This window comes from Colius striatus, chromosome 2, assembly GCF_028858725.1.
Source record: "Colius striatus isolate bColStr4 chromosome 2, bColStr4.1.hap1, whole genome shotgun sequence".
Lineage (NCBI taxonomy): Eukaryota > Metazoa > Chordata > Aves > Coliiformes > Coliidae > Colius > Colius striatus.
The window spans coordinates 69,937,644-69,959,907 of NC_084760.1; the positions used below are offsets into that span (position 1 = coordinate 69,937,644).

The 22,264-nt window shown below is 42.2% G+C and overlaps 1 protein-coding gene across 5 annotated transcripts in view; it reads right to left on the reverse strand.

Annotated features, from left to right (window-relative positions):
- The window catches only part of LYST (lysosomal trafficking regulator), an 85,342-nt gene extending 63,645 nt beyond the window's left edge, over positions 1-21,697 (reverse strand). For all 5 annotated transcript variants that reach the window (XM_061991030.1, XM_061991032.1, XM_061991031.1 and 2 more), the window contains exons 1-3: positions 21,612-21,697; positions 4,880-4,959; positions 190-388 (exon numbers count right to left, since the gene is read on the reverse strand). In XM_061991030.1, coding sequence (XP_061847014.1) covers positions 190-381 — 192 coding nt within the window. In that variant the 5' untranslated portion in view covers positions 382-388; positions 4,880-4,959; positions 21,612-21,697. The remainder of the gene's footprint in view (positions 1-189; positions 389-4,879; positions 4,960-21,611) is intronic.
- Between the last annotated feature and the right edge of the window lie 567 nt (positions 21,698-22,264).

Here is a 22,264-nt window from a genome sequence, read left to right on the forward strand (position 1 = left end):
GCTCTTTTCTGTTCTTGCTGAAGGACAGAATACAAGTGCAACATACCTTTTTGAACTCTAATCTTTTTATTTAACTCTTACATTTTACCAAAAAAAGGCAAGAAAACCAGAAAAAAAGAACATGAGTCGACAAATCCACACAGTCAAAACTCAATACAAAAACTATAGTCAGATAAGAAAAGCTATTACCTGATCAATAGTTGAGTTTAGTGTGGTAAGTAAAATAAATCCACGGCCTTGAATCAAGTATTGTCCCAGTGCTGCCATATGAGTTTCTTCTTCTTCATCTTCCCTGGCCTCTACCCTCTGGACCACTGCATTGCACAGTCTGTTGACATCTGTCAAGAATTCCCGTGCCAGTGAGTTACTGGCACTGCTCATGTCTGAGCTGCAGGGAGAGGAAAATACAGAAATTAAATCCATTTAAAAAATACATTCACAGAATCACAGTACATAAGGGTTGGAAGGGATCTCTAGAGATCTAGTCCAACCCCCTGCTAAAGCAAATTCACCTCCATCAGGTCACACAGGAATGTGTCCAGGTGGGTTTGAACACCTCCAGAGAAAGACTCCACACCATCCCTGGGCAGCCTGTGCCAGGGCTGCCCCACTCTTACAGTAAAGATGTTTTTCCCCATGTTCAAGCGGAACTTCCTGTGTTCCAGCTTGTGTCTGTTACCCCTTGTCCTGTCACTGGGCACTACAAAAGAAAAAAAGACTTGTCCCATCCTCTTGATACCCATTCATATAGGTATTTAATTCATTATGGAAAAAAGATGAGGAAGAGAAAAGCATTTCTTCCATATATCCTTTCTTCCTCCCTGCTAAAGGATGGAGTGACTGTAGGACCGTGGAATCAATATTAAAATGTGGGGAAGAAAGGAATAAAGAGGATGAGCTTAGGGAATTTCATTTATTTCAGTTAATTCTTTATCTAACAGCACATTACTCCAAACACTTATTTTATAAGCCTATTAAGTAAAAGCCCATGACACACAGTATTCCACCCCCATTGCATAAATGAAAGCTGATGACTTAATTCAAGCTTTTCTTTGTAACCCAAGATGTGAACTTCAATCTTCATCTGCTTCTAAAAGGTGTTTGACCTGAAGTATTAGGGGAAAACAAGCAGCTCTTACACAGCATTGTACAGAAAAACACGTTCCTTAGCTTTTCATAGAATCATAGACTGGTAGAGGTTGGAAGGGAACTTTATAGATCATCTAGTCCAACCACCCTGCCGAAGCAGATTCACCTAGACCAGGTCACACAGGAACATATCCAGGTGGGTTTTGAAGACATTGTCTCATTGTCTTCTATATGGTTATGTATTCCAACAGCATGCAGATGGTTTCAAGGGGAAGAAAAACATTAAGATAAAAATGGGGATTTCACAAATATACTCCTTTATATTTACCACTCCTCAGTGTTTTCCTTCAAGCACAGCTGAGTGGGTGGCAGTCACTATTAATAGCATACTTAACTAAAGATACAATTCTACCGTATCTATACAAGAGAAAATAACACCAAAAGCTGATTCCCAAGCTGGTTATTTTTACTTTACACACAAGGCACTCATATACTTTGTCTACTCATTCTGTCTTATAAAAACACTTTTAATGTTTTCCCTCAGTGTAACAAGATGTCCTGGTTTAGCAAGGAGCAGCTTTTGCTTGGTAACAGGGGGAGGGGGTTGCAGTGAAGACCCAGTAAAGAGTTTTTGGACTCTCCCCTGGCTCCTGGGTTCAGACCCACCTCCGGCCTGGCTGGGCCAATCTGGTGCCTCTGCCATCACTATTTAGGGACGGGAATTTGAAGTGCTGGCAGGAGGTGTAAGAGTGATACAAGATGGGGGCAAACATGTGGACCCCACAGTCAGAGGAGGAGGGAAGGAGGAGCGCGAGACCAGAGACCCCTCTGCAACCTGTGGCAAGAATGCAGGCTGTACCCCTGCAACCCATGCAGGGCCATGCAGGGCCATGGCAGGACTGAGAGCCACCAGCAGCTCCATTTGAGTGCACCCAGATGGGCAGGAGACTGTGTGAGGAGGCGGCCATGGCCCAGGCCGTGCTGGAGAGCCTGCACGCCACAGAGCAGCCCCACACGAGAGGCAAAGAGGAGCTGCAGCCTTTGGGATAAATGCACGTCGGAGCAGCCCGTGCAGGGCTGCCGTGTGTGTGAGGTACCCCACGGACTTGCAGGTAGGACTGGTGCAGAGCCCACCTGTCCTGAGGAGAGGCAAATGGCAAAAGCCATCAGAAATAGAGTGACTGAAATCCCCACTCCCTGCCCCCCTGGGTCGTTCAAGGGGGGAGGAGGTGAAAACACTGAGATCAGGGCTCTGAGCTTGCGAAGAGGGGAGGGATGGGGAGAAGGTGGTCTTAAAGGGCTGGTCGGACTCTTCATTGTTGTACCACTCTGGTTTTTTATTTTGGTTATGTTTTGGGGATTTATGGTTATGCTTTAGTTGGTGTTGCATTAAATTATTTTCTGTTTTCTTCCCCAAGCTGAGTAGCCTGGTCTGTTTTGTCCTGAGCCTTAAGCGGCAATTAAGCTCTCCCTGCCCTTTGGCAATCCTCAGGTCTTTGGTACTTGAGGCTAATCATTGTCTTCTGTTCCCTGATGGGCCTAAACCAGGACACACTATAAAGTCAGCACCTGTACATGTTGAAGTTTGAAGCAAAACCAAAAAAGATCAAAGAAATCCAAGAGTCTACTGTAGAAAACTATCAAGAGGATTCCTGAAGACAACAAAACCAAGAATCTGTCATAGCAACTAAAGAAATAAGAACATTTAATCTACATAAAACCCATTTAGTGAATACTATAGCATAGATAACTCTACATCTGTATGAGCAGCCAAAGTAAATCTTCAAAACTAAAACACTGTCATCATGTCCAAGCATAGAACATGCAAAAAAAAGACTAATATCATAGAATCATAGAATAGAAACAGTTGGAAGTACCTTTAGAGATCATCTAGTCCAATCCCCTTGCAGAAGCAGGTCCACCTAGATCAGGTTGCATAGGAATGTGTCCAGGTAGGTTTTGAAGACCTCCAGAGAAGGAGATCCCACATTCTCTCAGAGCAGCCTGTCCCAGGGCTCCCTCACCCTCACAGTAAAATAGTTTTTTTCTTATGTTTAAATGGAATTTTTTGTGTTCCAGATTCATCCCATTACCCCTTGTCCTGTCACTAGATACAACAGAAAAGGATGCCCCAACCTCCCAACATCCACCATTTAGATACTTGTAAGTATTAATGAGATCCCCCCACAGTCTCCTCTTCTCTAGACTAAAGAGCCCCAGTTCCTGCAGCTTTTCCTCATGAGGAAGATGCTCCAGTTCCCTGATTATCTTGGTGGTCCTGCGCTGGACTCTCTCCAGAGGTTCCCTGTCCCTCAAGCTAGGGAGCCCAAAACTAGACACAGGACTCCAGATGAGGTCTCACCAGGGCAGAGGAGATGGGAAGCAGAACCTCCCTCAACCTGCTGGCCACATTTTGATGCATCCCAGGATGCTATTGGCCTTCTTGGCCATGAGGGCACATTGCTAGCTCATGTTTAGTTTATTATCGCTCAGGACTCCCAGGTCTCTCTGCAGAGCTGCTCTCCAGCAGGTCAACCCCCAGCCTGTACTGGTGCATGGGATTGTTCCTTCCCAGATGCAGGACTGCATCTTGTTCTTGCACTTGCACTTGTCCTTGTTGAACCTGATGATTTGGTTCTTTGCTCAACTCTCAAGCTGGTCAAGATCCCACTGAATAGCAGCACAGGCTTCTGGGGAATCAGCCAGTTCTCCCAGTTTGGTGTCATCAGGGAACTTGCTGAGGGTCTACTCTGTCCAGGTTGTTGATGAAGATATTGAATAAGACTGGTCCCAGAACTGATACTTGTGGAACCTCATTGGCCACAGTGGGTTCTGTTATTCAGCCAGCTCTTGATCCACCTCACCATCTACACATCCAAGCCACACTGCCTGAGCTTTCTGATGAGGATATCGTGGGAGACAGTGTCATTACTGACATCAGCCAGTTCCCTCAGTACTCTTGCATGCATCCCATCAAGTCCCATTGACTTTTAAGTGTTAAGCTTGCTAACAAGTCTACAACTTCTCCCCCATCCACCCAGGGCAAGTCCTCTGCTGTCCAGACCATCCTACTATTCTTTCTGGCCTGGCTTCCTGAGCGCTGGCCTCAGCCATATCGACCAAAACAAAAAAAGCATTCAGTAGTTCAGCCTTCTCTACATCCTCTGTCACCAGGGAACCTCTGTGTTCAGCAGTGGGCCCACATTCCCCGTAATCTTTTTGCTGTTGGTGTGCATGAAAAAACCCTTCTTGTTTTCCTTTACTTTCCTGGCCAGGTTTAATTCTAAAAGGGCTTTTGCCTTCCTGATTGCACCCCTGCGTGGTCTGGCAATGTTCCTATACTCTCCCCAAGACGTCAGGTCCTGTTTCAACCTCTCCTAGATGGCTCATTTCTCTGAGTTGTCCCAGCAGATCCTTGCTCATACATGGAGGCCTCCTGCCTTGTTTTCCTGCTTTCCTACATGTGGGGACACACTGATCCTGAGCTTGGAGTAAGTGGCGCTTGAAGATCAACCAGCTCTCTTGGACACTTCTACCATTTAGGATCCCATCCCATGAGATCCCTCCAAGCAGGTCTTAGAAAAGGTCAAAGTCACAATATTCACAAATGACAGGTGAGTTAATAATTGCATGTAGATATTTCTTGATCAAGTAGCATTAGGTAAAAAATAAGAGCTTGTAAGAATGAGCAAGTTTGTTAGCATTAATGGCGCAAAAAACTCCTTTTAGTTGCAAGACTAAGTGCTTGCACATACAATGACATTCTCACTATGAGTAAGAAGATTCTTACCAGAATTGTGTTGCCAGTTTAACACATTTATCTTCTACTTGGAAGAAATTTGTATTTTGTAAATATCACCATCAGTTCACCTGTTTTTAAAAGAGAAAAAACATCATGGTTAACATGTGATTTGTTTTAAAAAAAAATAAATTAATAACTACTTTAAGTTTATGAAGAGTCATTAAGACAGGTTTTTTGAGCTTTAAAGCTCTAGTTTTCACTTTTAGCTTATGATTCTGCACAATCAAAATCCTATTAGAGAAAATAGTATGTGTGTGTAAGGCAACATAATAGTTAATTAGTTTTTAAAATGTAAAACAAGCTAGGTATATGTGCAAGTTGAAATATTTCACTCTAGAAACTATGAATTTTTAGTGATCACTACCTGCATACATAATACTTAAAGCACTAGTAGCTCTGGGTACAAGTGATAGATAGTGTGAGGAAGAGAATTGTGCAGTCAGGCGCTAATGTAAATGCATTTTAAACCCGTTCTTCTATTGTCCTTAGAGATAATCAGGTTTTATTACCGTAAAAATTGGGGAAACTGCAATTAAAAAAATTGGAAAGGAACAGTATCTGCTCTGTACAGTCCACTAAAGCAAGTTATTTCTCTATTAACCCTTTAACCCTCTCCAGCACAAACAGAGGATCAGAACAGGCAATGTTTTTTTTTTTCCCCCTAAGAATACTTCAGACTACTTTTGATTTGAACTGTAACTAGTAATAAAGAAAAGACTAAGATAACAACAGGGAGAAGTAAGCTCCCAATTCACTCCATAAGTGACCAAAACAGCAGGACAGTTACCCCTATTACATGCTTCAGCAAAGAAGTCAAAACACCACAAAACATAACACCAGCCTTTGTGAGCCCTGCACAAAGGACAAAAAGATTCTTCCAACAACTCAAGGAAAACAATTGTGGTATAGAGAGTACGCATTCATAAAGCCCTAACATCTCCCTTGCATCTCACATCTTACTTGCTGTAAGCTAAACTGTCAAAGGGTTTCTTACTTTCACTTGAAAACTTCAGGTTTCTAGTTATGACACTCCTCATATCTTTAGAACGTATTCAATCTAGGAAAAGGAAAAAAATATTTTAATCCTCCTGAACTATTCTCATTTACTTAAGCAAGACTGAAGAGCTCTTAAACACACTTTAAATACTAACGTATGGTTTCATCTGACTGGTTGAATACCTTCTCTGCTGTTTCCTAGAAGAGTGACACTAATAATTGCAGAGGTAATGTTTATTTCTGCAGTCTCTCAGTGGTTTTTGCTACCATTTTCAGATCTTGAACAAGTGCTAATTATTTAGCCATTGTAACAGGATTCCTTAACAGTCTTCCTTATAGTTAAGTCCAATCTTTTAATCTAGTATTAGAATACTTGTGCTTGGTGCCACTGAGTACATTTTAAGTGAGTTCAGTTTCTAACAAAGCCCTACAATTCTCAGAAGTTACATTCACTGACACAGCAGGCATATACAAAGATAAGTGTCCAAATCCACATTTATTTAAGCATCTACAAACTGGGGAGCTCCAGTTGCAAGCTAGTCTACATGTTAAAACCTCATTCTCTAGACATGGTAGAGTCAAAAATGCATTTGCAATCAATAGTAATGAAAAGTGTAGTAACCAAGAAAGGCCTCATACAGCCACAAAGGTCTCTAGGTAAGCACTGACCCACAATGAAATATGGGGGGGGTGAGGGGGGAAGAGAGAGATAAGAAAAGAAGAAAATACTAAATTCATTATTTTAGTATTCTCACGTGGCAATTAAATAAAACCTTCAACTTTCATCTCAAAATTGTGCAAAGCACAAACATTACATGAAAAACCTCCTTAAACACTGTAGGTTTCCCATACAAGCTCCTAATAATCGACTCCTCCCTTTGAGTGCTTCGGAACCACACATTTCATCCACAGCCTCATAGAACACTAACTTGCCCATACAGCTAACATTCACAACTCATTACAACTGAATAGCTTAAACAGCTAGTAGCTTTGCAGTTGTACTAGACTTTATTACAGAGTATGTAAAAAATGCTGTTCTGTCATGTTTTAGTCCTTCCATCTGAAACTTCAGTCTTCAATTTTCCTGTGCTGCTTGCGCCATGAACATGGATTTAACATATATTGCCATATTCTAGCAAAAGGGTGAATTCTTAACGTAAGTGCTAAGACAAAGTATTACTTTGTTGATGCTAATGCAAAGAGACGGGAAGATGTCTTCTTAATGCAGGAATATATAATTGGTAAAGAATTAAGATACTTTAATTCTACAGTGCAGGGAAAATTGTGAAAAGTACCACACTAGATAATGAATCACCTTAAGGACTTGTTCCAACTTCTCAGTTGTACCTATTTCTTTTTCTGCAATTAAATTCCAAAACGGACTGATATCACAAACATGTCTTTAGAGACAGTTTCAGATTCATCATTCATCCCATCACAAGCTAGAGACAGAACAACACAAGGAGAACTGAGAAATAATTGAGAAGCCTCCAAAAAAAGCTGCATAAGCACAGACAACCTTCTTCCCTTTTATATTTGTTTCCTGAAATGATTTATGCATTTAAAGCACATTGCATTTCAAAGAACTTGAACAACTTGCCCTGCTGATTCAGGGCAAGGATGATTGAAATGAATCACAGAACAGTCAGGGTTGGAAGGGATCTCTAGAGATCATCCGGTCCAATCCCTCTCCTAAAGTAGGTTTCCCTCAATCAGGCTACACGGGAATGCATCCAACTGGGTTTACAAAACCTCCAGAGGAGACTCCATACCATCCCTGAGCAGCACGTGCCAGGGCTCCCTCACTCTCTCAGAAACGAGGTTTTTTCCTCAAGTTCAAGTGAACTTCCTGTGTTCCAGCTTCTGCCCATTACCCCTTGTCCTGTAACTGGGCACTACAGAAAGAATTTGCCACATGCTCTTGACACCCACTCTTTACGTATTTATAAGCACTGATAAGATCCCCCATTCCTCCTCTCTTCTCAAAGCTAAACAGCCCCAGGTCTCACAGCCTTTCCTCCTAAAAGAGATGTACCAGTCCCCTGAGGATTTTGGTGGTCCTCAGCTGGATTCTCTCCAGAACTTCTCTCTCTGAGCTAGGAAGCCCAGAACTGGACAGAGTACTCCAGATGTGGCCTTATCAAGGCAGAGTAAAGGGAGAAGATAACTTCCCTTAACCTGCTGACCAAATGCACCCCAGGATGCCATTGGCCTTCTCACCAATGAGGGCACATTTTTGGCTCATGTTTAATTTGCTGGCCACCAGACCTCCCCCAGACATTATCTTCCTTGGGGGACACATTCCAGCACCCCAATGTCCCTCTTGTAGTGAGGGGCATGGAACTGCACACAGTATGATGCTGGCCTCACCAGCATCAAGTACAGGGGGACAATCACTTCCCTAGTCATACTGGCCACGCTATTTCTGATACAAGCTACGATGCCATTGGCCTTCTTAGTCACCTTGACAGACTGCTGGATCATTTTCAGTCATCCATCAATTAACGCTCTCAGCTCCTTTTCCTCCAGACAGCTATCCAGCCACTCTGACTCAAGCCTGTAGTGATGACTGAGATTGTTGTGCCACAAGTCCAGGACCCAGCACTTGGCCTTGGTGAACCTCATACAATTGGCCTCGGCCCATCACTCCAGCCCATCCAGTTCCCTCTGAAGAGCCTTCCTGACATCAAGCGTATCTACACACCCATCTAGTTTGGTGTTATCAGTTACCTTACTGAGGATGCTCCAAGAAAGTATCCCAACCAATTTACTTCCAGTGGAGATCATTCTAAAAAAAAATAAAATTGAGAAAAATCCTGCCATAAAGTGGTATATCTTTAATTGTTGTGGTGCCTGGAAATACAGAAGCAGCTGCTGCACAAAACACCTCTACTGACATAGAGTGCCTTAACTTGTCTTTGAACTTTAGCAATATCATCTTAACCACAAAAAAAAAAAAAAAAAACCCCAAACTTGAAACATCCCACACTAAGCCATATGGGAGCAGAAAGAAACCTACAAGAATCTCAGTTCCCTACTGCAATCTACAGTCTCAACAGGATCGTTACAGTTTTGGAACATATGATGTGTCATGACTTGATAGTTATCCCTGGAAAGAAAAAAAAAAAATCACATCCTCAAATTCTATTTCACCCTCTAGAAGAATATGCTTATCATATTTCATAAAGACCACCTCAGAGAATATTTCTAAAAGGAGAAAATCCACAAGCTTTAAAAAGAAAAAAATCAAATGTGAATGATCTGACATTTATCTGTCATCTGCCCTCTTCATTCCTATCTTTTATCATTCTCTCAATTTAATCCATATCGCATCCTTTGCCTCCTTTGTGTACCAAGGGACTTACTTTCTATTTGCTGTTGTCATATAAATTTATTTTCTGCACTTGAAACTTGCCTTTTCTCTAGACTTCTTTCCATTTTTATCATCAGCTGAGCATCTTAAAGTATAGGAAACTTGTACTTACTTCAGTAGACTTTAAGTCTTTAAACAAAATACCAAAAACATTCCCTAAATAATTTAAAGGATGGAACTTAAAGATAAGAACAGCTTAACAGTCTTGGATACTGAATCATGAATATACTAACTCTATATAGTGCTAATGATTAGATAGTATTATCACTAATATCAGTGCAACTTTGGGAAGAAAATGCATCAATACCTTAAAGTTAGAGCTAGTACTCTATACATGAGAGTGAACTCTTCATGTGGCTGCATAGTCCAGCTTAAGTTTCTCTGTGGAAAGCGGGGACAGAAAAGAATGAACATGACTGCAATAGGGAAATACATACCTAACACAGCCTGGAAAAAAAAAATAGGGAATGTATCCTACAGCACAGCCGTGAGGTCTGTACTTCGTGGTGAAATGCAAGTAAACCATCAAACTAACTCACTGTCAAAATCAGCATTTTTCTTTTCCTGTCCTTTTAATATAATTCAAAATTTTAACAGAATAGGTTACACAGCAGGAGCAATGCACAACCCTTAAAGAAAAAGAGAACCCACAATTCAAGCAGAGCATCAACTTTGAGCAGAGATCCTGCTTGACAAATCTGATCTCTTTCTATGACAAGATGACCACCTCCATCCCTGGAAAAGTGATGGAACAACTCATCCTGAATGTTATCACTGAACATATGAAGCATAAGATGGTTATCAGGGGGAGTCAACACGGACTCACCAAGGGGAAATCCTGTTTGACCAACCTGATAGCCTCCTATGAGTGCATAACCAGCTGGCTAGATGAGGGGAGAGCAGCGGATGTCATCTACCTTGACTTCAGCAAGGCTTTTGACATTGTCTCCCATAACATCCTCATCAGAAAGCTGAAGTAGTGTGGCTTGGATGAGTGGACAGTGAGGTGGATCAAGAGCTGGCTGAATGACAGAGCCCAGAGGCTGGTGATCAATGGCACAGAATCGAGTTGGAGGCATGTGGCTAGCGGAGTTCCACAGGGACAGGTTGTGGGGCCAGTCTTCTTCAATATCCTCATCAACGACCTGGATGAGGGGACAGAGTGTACCCTCAGCAAGTTGGACGATGACACCAAACTGGGAGGACTGGCTGATTCCCCAGAAGGCTGTGCTGCCATTCAGCGGGATCTCGACCGGCTTGAGAGTTGGGCAGAGAGGAACCTCATGAGGTTCAACAAGGACAAGAGCAGAGTCCTGCATCTGGGGAGGAACAACTCCATGCACCAGTACAGGCTGGGGGTCAAACTGCTGAAGAGCAGCTCTGCAGAGAGAGACCTGGGAGTCCTGATTGATAATAAACTAACCATGAGCCAGCAATGTGCCCTTGTGCCCTGGGATGCATCAAGAAGAGTGTGTCCAGCAGGTCAAGGGAGGTTCTTCTCCCTCTGTCCTCTGCCCTGGAGTCCTGTGTCCAGTTCTGGGCTCCTCAGCTCAAGAGGGACAGAGAACTTCTGGAGAGAGTTCACCAAGATGATCAGGGGACTGGAACATCTTTCATATGAGGAAAGGCTGCGGGAACTGGGGCTGTTTAGTCTGGAGAAGAGGAGACTGAGAGGAGATCTTATTAACATTTACAAATATCTAAATGGTGGATGTTGGGAGGTTGGCACATCCCTTTTTCTATAGCAGCTAGCAACAGGACAAGGGGTAATGGGATGAAGCTGGAACACAAAAAGTTCCTCTTAAATATAAGAAAAAACTATTTCACTGTTCAGGTGATGGAGCCCTGGCACAGGCTGCCCAGAGGGGTTGTGGAGTCTCCTTCCTTGGAGGTCAAGACCCACCTGGACATGTTCCTATGCAACATTATCTAGGTGACCCTGCTTCTGCAGGGGGGTTGGACTAGATGATCTCTAAAGGTCCCTTCCAACCCCTACATCCTATGATCCAATGATCTGTCTGCCCACAGCTTAGATGGACCTACTCTATGTTGAGCAGAAAACTCTCCAGATGGCTGAGCTGAGAGTGGTAGGGAATGGAATTAAATCCAGTTGACAGCCAGTGGTGTTCTCCAGGGCTTAGTGTTGGGGCTGTTCTTTTTAATATCTTTATCAATGATCTGAAAGAAGGGACCAAATGCATCCTCGGTAAGTTTGCAGATGACACAAAGTTGGGTGAGACTGTGGTTCTGCTTGACCACAGCAAGGCTCTTCAGAGTGACCTGGACAGGCTGGAGTGATAGGCTGAAGCCAACTGCATGAGGTTCAACAAGGGCAAGTGCTGGGTCCTGTACTTGGGACACAATAGCCCCAGGCAATGCTAGAGGCTTGGGGCAGACTGGCTGGAGTAGCTGTCTTGAGGAAAAGGACCTGGGGGTGTTAATTGACAGCTGCCTGAATATGAGGCAGTAGCGTGCCCAGGTGGCCAAGAAGGCCAAAGGCACCCTGGCTTATATCTGAAATAATGTGACCAGTACAACTAGGGAAGCAATTGTGAGGCTGTCCCTCAAATATTGTGTTCAGTTCCAGGCTCCTCACTACAAGAGGGAAAATGAGGTGCTGAAGCATGTCCAAAGACAGGCAACGAAGCTGGTGAAGGATCTGGAGAACAAGTCTGATGAGAAGCAGCTGAGGGAAGTGGGATTGTTTAGCCTGGAGAAAATGAGGCTGAGGAGAGACATGATCATTCTCTAGAAGTACTTGAAAGAGGGTTGTAGTGAGGTGGAGGTCAGTCTCTCTCTCTCTCCACTAATGGGACAAGAAGAAATGTCTTCAAATTGGACCAGGGGAGGTTTAGATTGGACATTAAGAAGAACTTTTTCACTGGGAGCATTATTAAACATTGGAGTGGGCTCCCCAAGGAGGTAATGGAGTCTCCATCCCTAAAGATATTTAAAGATACATAGATGAGGCGATGAAGGACATGGTTTAGTGGTGGGCTTGGCAGTGTGAGGTGAGTGACTGGACTCGATGGTCTTTTCCAGCCATAATGATTCTATGAAAGCTTGAGATGCATTGATGCCTTGTTTTACCAGTGCATGGCAATCAGCAAAAAGTATTGCTTCTAAAAGGCAGCAAACATTTGCTAACCATCCAACAATTCTGATTTTTGAAAACATGAGAAAACAAGAGCTAAAACAAGACACTTCAAGTTTGGTTCACTCTCAATATAGACATACCAGAAAACATTCTCTGAAGAGGATCTCCTGCTTTAAAAAGTCCAGAGAAGGGCCACAAAAATGATCAGAGGGCTAGAGTATCTCCCATATGAACATAGGCTGAGTGATTTGGGCTGTTCAGCCTGGGGAAGAGAAGGCTAGAGGGAGACCTTACAGCATCTGTAAGAGGGCTACAAGAAAGCCAGGGACAAGACATGGGATAATGGCTTTGAACTGAAAGAAGGTAGGTTTAGAGTAGGTATTAGGAAGAAGTTCTTCCCTGTGAGGGTGGTGAGGCACTAGCACAAGTAACTGGTAACAGCATACAGGGGAATGGAAATCAAATCAAGAACAACATTAAGATACAAATTGGATTAAAAAAGCTGACCAAACAAAGACTACCAAAACCAGAAGAGAACTCAGCAAGAAAAGAGCAAGTGATGAAGAATCTGAGTGCATCAAAAGGAGGCCAACTTACATGCAAACAAATTGCAGATTTCTCTACATATAAGCAGTGCACTGGAGATCTGGAAATAAAATTGAGTATACACAGTTTGTACAGTGTTTTAGAGGTCCGTAAATCCTAAGGTAAAACCCATAATTGTTATGGTTATAATTAATATTCTGACACCCGTCATGATGAAGCTGCTGGCAAAACTTAGAACTTCAGCTCTAGTCTTCCACGGCCTCACAACTGAGGGAGAAAACACAAGGCAAAGTTTGTATTGAAGTAGAGGCCAAACTACTTACTACTTCAATCCAGCAAGCTTCAGAGATTGAGAGACCTATCACACTTCTATCACCATAGCTCCCCTTGAGTGTTAGTTTCCACACTTACACCATACCCACAACAGAATACTTCCTGGAACACAGACATGTCTTCCATGTCTTACTTGGGAACTCTAGCACAATTCTGTATAGCAGCTTACTGATGTACTTTGTCAGGAAAGCAATTTTTAAGAATGTCTCATTAAGGTCATCTCAGTGACTTTTGATGCAGTTTTTGGTGAATCTATACTCAAACATTTATAGCACTGAAACACAGATTTAATCAACATTTAACTTAACCTACAACTTGTCCTCCTTGATTGTGAAGCAGTCACATCCTGATTTGTTCTTCATCATTCTAAAGTCTACTTTCAAAAAACCAATTTGTATTACCTGCTTAACTCATCATAAAGCTTTTACAAGTAGATTCTATTATGTTGCTGTAATTTCAGCATGCTTAGAAAGTGAATGTTAAACTTAATGCACATAACACCAGCAAACCCTATTTGTGCTTAATAATTACTTCTTGGAAAGTACTATTACCTTGGGGACTGGAATTAAACTCCAACTGTCTACTCATACACCACACTACCAAAACTTCAACTACATGTACCATTATGTAAGAAAGAGGAAAAGAAAAAAATCTGTTGGCCACAAAATAGAATGTTTTAATATTTGAGTTTTATGTCATCCTAAATATTCCACATAACTACTTGCCATATCTGACCTTTATGTATTAAAAAAAATTAGATTAATACTTTTATGAGTCTTACGTGTAAAGTTTTAAGAAGTGTTCACTGTAATAATGACCAATGCAAGTGGTCACAATGGAACAGAGTAATGCAATACCAAGTGCATGCTAAAAAAGCAACAGAGATTAAGTGATCAACACTAGGAAAGTTCTTCATGCTAAAATTTAGCACGTTATCAGATTCTGCCCTGAGCCATATATGAAGATCTGTATCCCCTCTACATGTTCGCAGATTATCAATAGTTTCATCATTTCAAGTCTGGATGAAATAATATTGAGACTGAGTTAATATCAAAGAGTCACATAGGTTAGCTGCTTATTACACAAGTGCTTTGGGACAACTTCTGAAAATTGAGTTTTATTTAGACAAACAGCATGAAATACTTGTGAATGCATTCTTGTTGCATCTGAAACCGAGTTAAAAGATGAGATGATTCATCCACAAAAAGTCCAGCACTAATGAAGGGCAGGCTCTCAAACAACCACCTACACTCCAGTGATGATTTCGAGGTCCCTTCCAGACCTTGAAATTCTGTGATTCTGTGATGCATTAATCCAGAACATATGCTATACTCAAGTTTAGGCTTAGCTTGTGGTTTTACACTGTTTGATGTCAGTAACTACAATATAGTTATCCAACATTAAATCCATTCCAATTAATTTAAAATTTACATATTTCAGAACGGTGAACGTAGGCATAGATTAAAAAAAAACCAAAACAACTTTGCTTAGAATAAGTCTGGGAAAAGCTGGGAGCCTTCAAAGATAGTCATAGCAACATTAGCTGTGTTGAAAACAAATATGCTTGCTATCATTCAAACCACCTAAAATGTACTGAAGAATACCATGCTGTTACAAGCTTTGTTAGACTTGAAGACACTGATCAGTTCCAGAATACCACCTGTAATAAATGCATGGTACTACAGAAAGGAACCGACCAATATTAGACATGAAGACAGAACCTATGTAGAAAATAAGCTATGAAAGAGCAGTAAGCTATTCAAAAGAAAATTGAAGGAAGAGGATCTTCTGTAAAACATTCAGCAATGACAAGGTTGAAATGGCATAGCTCCTAAGTGTGCCTTGTTTTTAACACTACTCGGTGCTAACCAGTTCTTCCCCAAATTAAAATATATACAGTTAATACTCTTAAGTATCTTCTTCCAAGCTTTAGGTTTGATACTTACTCCCAAATAGACTATAAAGCAAGCCTTGACAGCCATGGTTGCACAGTAATAACTAAATTTAAAGATCAAGACTAGGCTCCACAGACTTTGGAAAGTGAAAGGAAGGCTGTCTACTAGAGAAGGTAAGTTCTTATCTTCTACTAAGAATCTAAGAAGCTCAGGGCCTCTACAGCTGTGAGCCGACACAGACCAGTCCTGCAAGACAGTGTGGCTGCTGGCACCACTGTGACCATACTACCAGTATGCAGACTACACTGCATCTACCTGGAGATGATTTGTAACAATAGACCACACAAATATTTTTGTAATTTATAAGATTATACATTTTGATTGTGTCAATACTCAGAGACAGAGGAGGCAAAAACAGTTGAGTAGTCTCTTGAGGCACTCTTGCTGAAGGGATATGAATGAGTAAAAGCTATTCCTGCAACTGGAAGCTTAGTAGTTAGAGGATTAAAAGTAGAAAGTAAAGTGCTCATGAAAAATTCTGTCATCTTGTCTAATGTACCCACCAGGAGCAATTAAATAAGAAGGGAAAGTCAGTCATCAGAGTTTTTAAAAAAGAGGTCATTAATGGGCAAAAGATTGATTCTGTTTCTGGGACTTAAACTGGTCAGTGACATCCATATTTTCTATTAGTAATGAAATGCAGATAAAACAGCAGGTAGCAATTCTGATGATGGCATTTAAAAAAAATTTCCTAAATATCCGAGTTTCATACACTGTTATTCGTGTTAAGCTCAGCCTAACAGCCTCTTCACAAAACACCCTTTATTTCTCCCAGAGTTTCCAGCAAAGACATATATGTTCCAGTTGTGCTGAGACCTCATTTGCACCCAACTAGCCTCAGAAAACCCAGTCAATCTAGAGAACTACAGACAAAATGACTCACACCTCACTTAAGATAGCTCTCCTCCAGAGAGAATGCAAATAAAGAACAACTAGGAATTTTATTTTATTCTGGAAGTTGAAACAGCACTCAAAATTAGTCAAGGAGCATAGACTCCAACAAAGAAAGCATAAGCAATAATTATATTTAGTTTCACATAATGATGACTAAGAATACAATGTCTCCCAGTATAGCTATTACTACATAAAAAACATATTTAAGAAAATCCTGAACCACTGCAGAAAACCCTAAATCCATGTACAACGTAAAATACCAAAAAACACCAAACTTTTTGTTTAAGAAATCCCCAAACAATATATGTCTATCACACAAACACACAAATGAGATTTTTTCTCTGCTGAGAGATAGGGATATGAATGAAGTGTGCCAGATAAGGGCTAAATAGTGAAGTAGTTATTTTCAGTAACCAAATATCATCATTTTTTTCTGCAAATGCTAAAGATTTAGTAGGAGTCCAATAATGAAATTGACTTTGTAACTGAAGTAGTTTAGGCTTCTGAAAATAGTTCTAGATGAATTAGGAGTGTCTTCTCCAGTTGAAAAGAAGCACAGCATCTTATCTATATAGCCACACACATAAAGGAAATTCTGTTTTTCTTTGATCTTTTGTTAATTGAAACATACAAATCAAGATTGAAACTGCACTCTTCAGTGACTCAAATCTCCCCTTATAACTTATAAAGATGAAAGTAATACAAAGATAAATATGCACCTCAGTTTTACACTTCGGGGCTTCTGTTTTGTTTTCTCTACAGCAAGTCATAAGAATGTTTGCTCTCAATTCTTTGAGATTAGAATAGTTAAACTCTCTTGCCTTCCAAAAAAAACCCCAACAAAACAAGAAGGTGAAAGACTTGCACTTCTTTGATTAATTTTAAGACTATTTCAGCATCTGTTTGAATTACTGAATCAAACCTGGACAAATTTCAACTCTGGAAGTATTATCATGAAAGTACATTGCTGGACTTTCATCTGCTCCTGCAATACAATTATGAACTATCAGGAATATTTCTTGAAGTCCTATATATTTTACTTACTTTTTTCTGTAATTAAGAGAGAGAATTATTCACTGCTTTTCAGATTGGTGTTTCTGTTACCCAGTCCTCACCTTTTAGTTAATATATTAAAGCTTCATCAAATTCGTTACTTACAGAGGTTCACAGATCAAGTTAAATGCTTTTTGCCATGTATTCCCAACAAGAATACAAACCTTTAATAAATGCCTCCACAATACTAAGGAGGAATACATGAAGTCAGGCATTTGTTGAAATAGAACTGGACAAAGTTAACATGGGTTTTAATGCTTTTTAGTGAAGCCTGGCATTTGGCACTACCAAACAGTAATTCCTATTTCATCTCCTCACTTTCCTCTTGGGAAAGCAGAAGGGTTTTTCCTCTACTGTCAGATGTTTAAAGAACCAGGAATTCTACTCCCACTTCATAATTAGGATTTCAAGCTCCTATACTTTTCCAAAGAGCAGAGTGATGTTTTTATCTGAAGTCAAGGAGCTGAACTTTCTGGCTACAGGAAAAGAGAGCAAAGAATGTATAAACATTAGGATTAGCTATGATTGTTAGATGCTTGCTCATCCACTCTAACCTCTACTATCCTCCCCAAATCACCATTCATCACTTTTGTCATACACTTCCCACCTTTTAAGTTATCCAGAAGGTGCAAAAAAGTTCTTTCACAATGTAAATAAGACTAATTCTCACAGTCTCTCAGCTCCACATGGCTCAAACACCCCAAACAAGTGTCACAGGGCAAGTCCCAGTTGAGACCACAAACTACACAAGCTCAGAAGTGCTCAGAGAACAATCCTTTCAGTGCTTATCCACTGTGTGGCTGCTGGAAAGTCCCACCAGCAGTAACAGCAGGCAGCAGTGAGTTATTAACAGAGGAGAAGAGGGCCAAGAAATAAAAATCAGAGAAGCAGGTAAGTGGAAGTCCTGCTCTCTGTAACACACCAAAACCACAAAATATGCGAGCTACAGAATATAAAAGATGACAAAACATTCAGTGGTGACTAAAAAAAGCTAATGGAACTTCAGTAAAATATCCAGAACAAAGATACAATAATAGTTTTCAGCACTGAAGTACAGCACTATTCCAGGGCTTGGCTACATCGATCACAGCATTACATAGCTATTCCTTTTTCAATGTACACTGAAATTGTTTCTTCTATCCTGCTCTCACACTTAGTATAAGGCTTAAGCTATATCTCATCACAGAGCACAGCATAGTTATGTAAAAAATCACATTAGCAAGACTCATGCTTCTAAAGTACCAAAAAAGCCTCATTTTTCTGAGAAGTAATCAGACCCCAGGCTGCACAAATGAACAATAAAAAGCTAATCACTTACAGCAAGACCTTTTTCTCCTTTCCCTTCCCCTGCACACATTCCAGTATCACTTCTGCACAGAGTGCTTTACTGTGAAGCAAGACATTTCCATGCACCAATTTCAACAAGTCACTGAAAGATATTTTCAAACACAAGGCCTGAATGTGAACAAAGGAAAATAAAATCTGGATCTGGTGCATACCATGCTCCTTTGTTAGTTCAAGTGACCATGACAGCTGAAGCAGACATCCTGTTGAGTCCAAGAAAAAGCTTAGACCCACCTCCGGAGGAGCAGCTAGGACACAGTTTAACAAGAAGGTGTTTCTCCCCACCAACTCTTTCCTTCCTCCTCTAGCACTTTGCTCCTTCTTGATGCGACTCATCTCCATAGGTTTGCAGGAAACTAGTTTTGCAGCTATATTTGAGCGGTGTTTTTCTGGTTTGTTTGGGTTTTTTTGTTTGGGGTTTTTTTTTTTTTTTTTTTTGCGTTGAACTGACATGTGAAGAGATCAAGCAGCTGTCACTGCCAGCAAAGAGAAGGCAGAAGGGGGCTCTCTACCTTCAGCATTAACAAGCTGCTGGATCAGCTTACCCAGCTCAGACAAATAAATCCAGGTGCCAGAACAGAAGCAACCACAGATCTTTCACCTGATCTTGTCCCAGTCTAAAAACAGGTATGTCATCTTCAGATCAGTACTATGGCATGAGCGGATAGCTCTGATGACACCAGCTCAACTACTCGGTACTGTCTAAAGGCCTATGAATCTTCATCAAGCAATAATTTGCCACAGTAACTGACATCTTCAAAACCACCTCTGAACTAGAAAAGAAAGCAAAATTCACAGTGATTCCATATATATACATGTAGACCTCTCTCCCCACTGAATATTAGAATTCTTTTCTAACACTATAATCCCATTTTCCAACAAATGTAACAAAAAAAGATTATTTTAAAGTTGAATTGACATCTCAGCCAACAGCAACTAAAGCTCTTCACTAAGGAAGCTCACAGAGCCTGATATCTTCTCAAAATGGAATGAAGTAGATATTAGTGAGGTTGTTGTCTATGATAGCTGTTCTCTTTAAAGAATTTACATTTGCCTGCAGAGGACAAGCATGTTCTGAACAGCAAGGGCCTGCTGGTGTGCCAGAATCCTCTTAGAAAATAATCATTTCACCCTACATCCCCTCTGCTCCCTTCCGCCTGCAAAACACAAATACCAAAACCAGTTGTGCTTCAGAAAGCCTATACGTGCAACATCATCTTCTTTGAAAAGAGATTCTGTGATTAGATCCTTGCACAAGCTGCAAGGGTGTACAATTGTATGCTAATAAGGATACACATAGTCTATAAAAATAGAGAAATGACAGTTGCTTGAAGTTTGTTCATATTTCATAATATTTGCTTACATTCTTTGAGCTTAACTATAAGGAAAACTACACAAAAGCAGCAACTTTTAGTCAGCCTTAAGAATGTAGTTTCTCTTTTCTAATGTCCATTTAAATGTCCATCTTTACAATAGATCCTATGCTATTGTTCAAGGACCTTACAGTCGTTTTACTGTCTTAAACTGCACTAAAAACTGATGCAGAGGAACATGAAAAACCTACCAGAGACTAAGAGAAAGGAGATAGCGCAAGAAGTATTTAAGAAGAATCTTAATTAAATGGTTACTAACCGAACAGAAAAACGTCTTGCAATTAATTAAACATTTTAATGGAAAGCTCTCTGAGTATAGTAAAAAAATCTAATGGGGGAAGGAGAGAGGGAAAGCAGGAAAGAAGGGATGTTAAAAAAGATCCTCTTAAGAAATCTGCACAGTCCAAATCAAGTTGCGACTGACTACCTGAGGTCTCATTTACTATTGAGTTTAGAAGTAAGGCATTAAAAGCTACTTGCTCTTAGCTTACAAGATACTCTGCCCAAAGCACAACGAGGAAGAATAAAGAGTAAAACTAAAGTGCCATCAAAAAAGCTGCTTTTTCTTTCTAATTCTTTCAAGCTTGTGTCACTAAATGTGAGTTTCTATAGAATCCTACTCTGAAGTCTTACTGATTCAGAGGGCACTACAAACAAAAAGGAAAAAAAGGTCTCCCAGTTAGATTTTCTTCCCTAGCCAGTTTGCATTTATAAAGACATTAGATGCTTCTCCAACTGCTAGGCCACCACATTAAGTCATCTGATCCTCCTTTTGAGTTTCTTCAGCTGTCTTGCCTTCTCTCATGCAAGAGGCTTTATCCTCATTTCTGGTGATGGACCTGCTTTCCCTCTCACAGTATACGTAAGTAAAAGGTAACTCTAATTCATTTGAGGATATCAAATAATATCCAATTCTTAGATTGTTTTTTTCCCCTCAGAAAGGTATCTTCACAGATCCTCCCCATGCTCAGAGAATACCTGGCCATTCCTTTTAGCAGTCTGAAAGCCAAAATAGCATAATTCAAGTGCTTAAGTGCTGTGACTGTTGTATCCCACATCCATCAGTGTTATCGCGCTGCCGTGAACTGCCCACATTTGCCTTTCTTCGATTGCTATCATATCTCCAACAAACGCGTCGTTGACAGCCAGCCTTTGAGCTCCAGTTCCATACAGACATTCCGCGCAGCGCGGCCGGCCGCAACACCGAGCCCGCAGCACCGCGGCAATACGAGGCGGAACGGAGAACAGCCCCGCACGCATCATCTGCGCACGCACACGGAGTATTCCATGGCGCCTTTCCGTCAAAGCAGAGGCCACAACTTCGGAAGAAGCGCTTCGGCCAACAAACCGCTTCGCACAAAGGCGGCCCATGCGTGCGGCCGAGCCCGCTCCTACCGCGGAGGAGCAAGTCGGCACTGAGAGCGCGCCCACCCCTCCCGCCGTCGCCAGGGAGCCTCCGGGCGGGCAGGGCCCCGCGGGCGTCACCGGCGGCTGCTTCTTCCGCCTCCCACAGCCGCCCTAAGCCATCAGCGGGCATCTTCACACAAGCGAGGCGGCACACGCCGGGTGACAGTCCGCCCTGACCCACGCACCCGCGGCTCCCGGCGCCGTCCTCGGCTCGCCGTTCCCTCGCCAAAACCCCCAGCGGGGCCTGCGCCTGCAAAGCTGCCCACCTCACGCCCGGACCCGCGTCGCGGAGCGGGAACCCCACACCCCAAGGCTGCAGGCGGCGGAGCCTAGCCCGCCCCGCCCTTACCCGCTCCTCGCGCCGCTGGATCCAGCGCGGCTGGCCGCCCGCTCCTCTCTTATCCCGCTGACAGCGTCTCCACAGCCCATGGCGGGAGGGCCCGGCGCTGCCCGGCCCCGCCGCGCCGCCCGCCCTCGTCACCCGGGCAACGCCGCGTCCGCTCCGCCCCGTTCCGCCTCTCGCCCTACCCGATTCCGCTGCTCCCGGCGCCGCCAAGCGCCGCTTCTCCACCACCGCCACCACCGCGCTTTCACGTCAGCAGTTACAAACGCTGTTGACACGAGCGTCACGTATTTATACCCAGTATGTACACTGGCCCGAGCACCAGCACTGCAGAAGCACCTGCCCGGTGCTGCCTGAGTGCCACAGCCCGCTCCCCAAGTCGTGCTGTGTAGCCTTACTCGATCCGCGATGAAGGGCTGCGGATATGAAAAGCTTTGCCAGCTGCGGGAGACTTTGCACTCTGCTTGGTATTTGCTTGGTATTTGCTGTGGGGAAATTCTTGAAGCAGATTTACGGCTGTGGAGCTAAGTTTTGGCACTTGGCTGAGATGCCTGGAGAAAGGACTGCCCTGAGTGCTGCTCCATCAGTTCCCTGTCAGAACTGGTTAACGTGCAAATAAATTTATAATGTGTCCTGACTCCATGTCACCGCTCTCACTC